Source organism: Nothoprocta perdicaria, unplaced genomic scaffold (genome assembly GCF_003342845.1).
Source record: "Nothoprocta perdicaria isolate Ctin4 unplaced genomic scaffold, notPer1 scaffold_15, whole genome shotgun sequence".
In the NCBI taxonomy this organism is placed as follows: Eukaryota; Metazoa; Chordata; class Aves; order Tinamiformes; family Tinamidae; genus Nothoprocta; species Nothoprocta perdicaria.
In genome coordinates this window covers 4109183-4111748 of record NW_020454649.1, presented here as the reverse complement: position 1 = coordinate 4111748, position 2566 = coordinate 4109183, and the positions used below count along the sequence as shown (strand labels likewise).

The 2566-nt window shown below is 66.0% G+C and overlaps 1 protein-coding gene across 2 annotated transcripts in view; it reads left to right on the top strand.

The window, feature by feature from the left end:
• Positions 1-1914: 1914 nt before the first annotated feature.
• The window catches only part of CCND1 (cyclin D1), a 16480-nt gene continuing 15828 nt past the window's right edge, over positions 1915-2566 (top strand). The window contains exon 1 of one of the 2 annotated variants that reach the window (XM_026034665.1): positions 1915-2370. In XM_026034665.1, coding sequence (XP_025890450.1) covers positions 2173-2370 — 198 coding nt within the window. In that variant the 5' untranslated portion in view covers positions 1915-2172. The remainder of the gene's footprint in view (positions 2371-2566) is intronic. The other variant, XM_026034666.1, reaches the window with a different exon arrangement.

Sequence of the window (2566 nt, the reverse complement as noted above, 5' to 3'; positions counted from 1 at the left end):
GGCGGCGCGCGCAGGGCAGCCCGTCCCCTTGGCGCGGCCGGGAGGGCTCGCCGAGATCTGCCCGGTCCGCCCGGTAACAGATCTGGGCGGCCATTGGCTCATGCTAATGGGCGCTTCCTGCGGCCGCGCCGCCCCGCGCCGCGCCGGGGGCTCCCCCGGGACCGGGGCCGGCGGCGGCGCCTCCCTCCCTCCCTGCCGCCCCTGGCCCCTCCGCGTTTTATGAATGAAAGCCGCGAGGAAAAACCCACCCAGGCGGCGGGAGCCGGGGGGTCCCGGCCCCGGGGCCGCGCGCCGAGCATAGGCTCCGGTGGCAGAGCTTGCGGGAGGCCCTGTGTGGGTGCGAGCCTGGCTCGTGGGGCCCCGGCCGCCCGAGTTGGTTGGACCCGGCAGCCACGTTGCCCATCGCCGGCCGAGCTCCGCGTGCTTGGGCGGCACGGGGTCACCGCATGGCTTTTTAGCCAAGATGGCAACTTCCCCAGCTAGCCTGAGCCGTGAAAAGAGAAGTTCTGCAGCGTGACAGGCCTGGGGGGCTGCTCCCCTGCGGAGGAAGCCGCCAGCCCGGCCCCCCAAGGGGAACTGAGATCCCCGGCCACTGACAGGGCCTCCTCGCAGAGGAAGGCGCCGTAGACACGAGTGGTCAAGCTCGCTGGAAAGACGGGCCGGTATTTCGGCAGCGGCATTACATAAGCACGCAGCTGTGCGACGACATGCGTGCCCCGCGATGTTTGCCTCCGCTCTCCCCACAGGTGATGCTGGAGGGATGCCGTGCGGCTCGGTGGTGTGTCGCGCGCATGTCCCTTGCCGCGCTGGGCGGCCCGCTGGCCGTGCTGCCCTGGCGCCACCGCGGGTAGGTGCCGTGGGCCGCCCCGGGCGCAGCAGGGGAGCGCGCGAGCCCCATTGCAGAGCGCCGCGGCCCTGGTGAGCGGCTGCCCCGTGGAGCCACGCGCTGGCCTCGCCTCCGGCACGTTCCAGCTGGGCCCAGCTCCCGCCACAAAGCCCATGTCGAACAGAGACGTTTCTTTACGAGCTCCGCGGCGAGGCGTTTTCCTGTGCGGGCGCTGTGTGTCCCGGCGGCGCTGCGAGGCCCGGGCTGCCGGCGCCTCCCCCGAGGGCTCCCGCTCCACGGGCTCCCCGTGCACGTGGAGGAAGAGAGCACGCCACCATTTTGCAGCGCTGCACAGACACCTCCCCGGGTGGCCGCGCGCACCGGGGTTGCGGCCTGCGAGGGTTAACGGCCGCTCCCGGCGGCTGGAATTAGCTCCCACCGAGGCCCTGCCACCCCTGTACCCCTTGGGAGGCTGGAAACTTGAAAGTGAAAGGAGGGAGGTAAAGAGAGGAAGTGCAGAGAAAAGCACCATCTTGGCAGGGGAGAGCAGGCCCGAATTTCTTTAAAATTTCTGTAAAATTTCTTTAAAATTTCGACGTACAGCAGCAACGTGCAGGCTGGGAAAAATCGGAATGAGGAAACGGGAGAAAGTTTCTCCCGTGGGATTAACTACAAAGACTTGTGGGGCTCCGTGTGGGGAGCGTGATCTGCGGAGCGAGGGCGCGCGCGGGGCCTTGTCGGTGGCAGCGCTGATCATAACCGGTAATCAGCAGCGCTGGCGCTGCCCGCTCGCCCTCCGCGGCGCCCCCGCGACGTGTCGCGCCCCGTCCCGTCGCGAGCGGGTCCCCCCGCGCGGGGATCCGTGCGTGCCTGTGTGTGGCCTAGCCCCATTCATCATTTGGCTCCCGCTGCAGCGCCCGCCGTTTTTAAAATTATGCAGGGTACACGGAGGAGACAATTTGGGTTTCCCCCACCTCTCCCTTGCCCTTGAAGAAAGCAAGCCCTTGTCTCATTTGCATTAAAGCCCGGCTCGCTATAAGCTCGGCAAAGGGGAAGGACTTGAAGCCTATGGGATGGCTTTAGGGCTCTGCCCCTTGCTTTTGGCTCCCTCTCCCTCTCTCTCTCATTCTCTCCCGTGCTTTGATCTCTGCTTAACAACAGTAACGTCACAGCGACCGTACAGGAGAGTTTTGTTGGAAGTTAGAAAGTTTTGCAGCCTCCAGAGGGCTGTAGCGGCAGTAGCAGGAGCAGCATCCAAGGCGCTGACTCCTGGACGGGGAAGAGCGCGAGCCGTGAGCGCCCGCCCGCCGCCCTCGCCGCGAGCCGCCCGGAGCCACGAGGCGGCCATGGAGCATCAGCTGCTGTGCTGCGAGGTGGAGACCATCCGGCGGGCCCACCTGGACGCCAACCTGCTCACCGACCGCGTGCTGCAGACCATGCTCAAGGCCGAGGAGACCTGCGCGCCCTCCGTCTCCTACTTCAAGTGCGTGCAGAGGGAGATCTTGCCATATATGAGGAAAATGGTCGCCACTTGGATGCTGGAGGTTCGTATGTCCCGGCGATTTCCTCGCATAGCGCGTGGAGGCCGCGCGTGGCTGCCCGGGCAGGGCGCGCGTGGCTCGGGGCTGCCGCGCGCCGCAGCGGGACGGGCGGCGGTTGCAATTACCACCGCTCTCGTTCGCACTTTTTTTTTATTATTATTTTTGTAATTAATTTTTAATGTATATTCCCCCCCCCCCC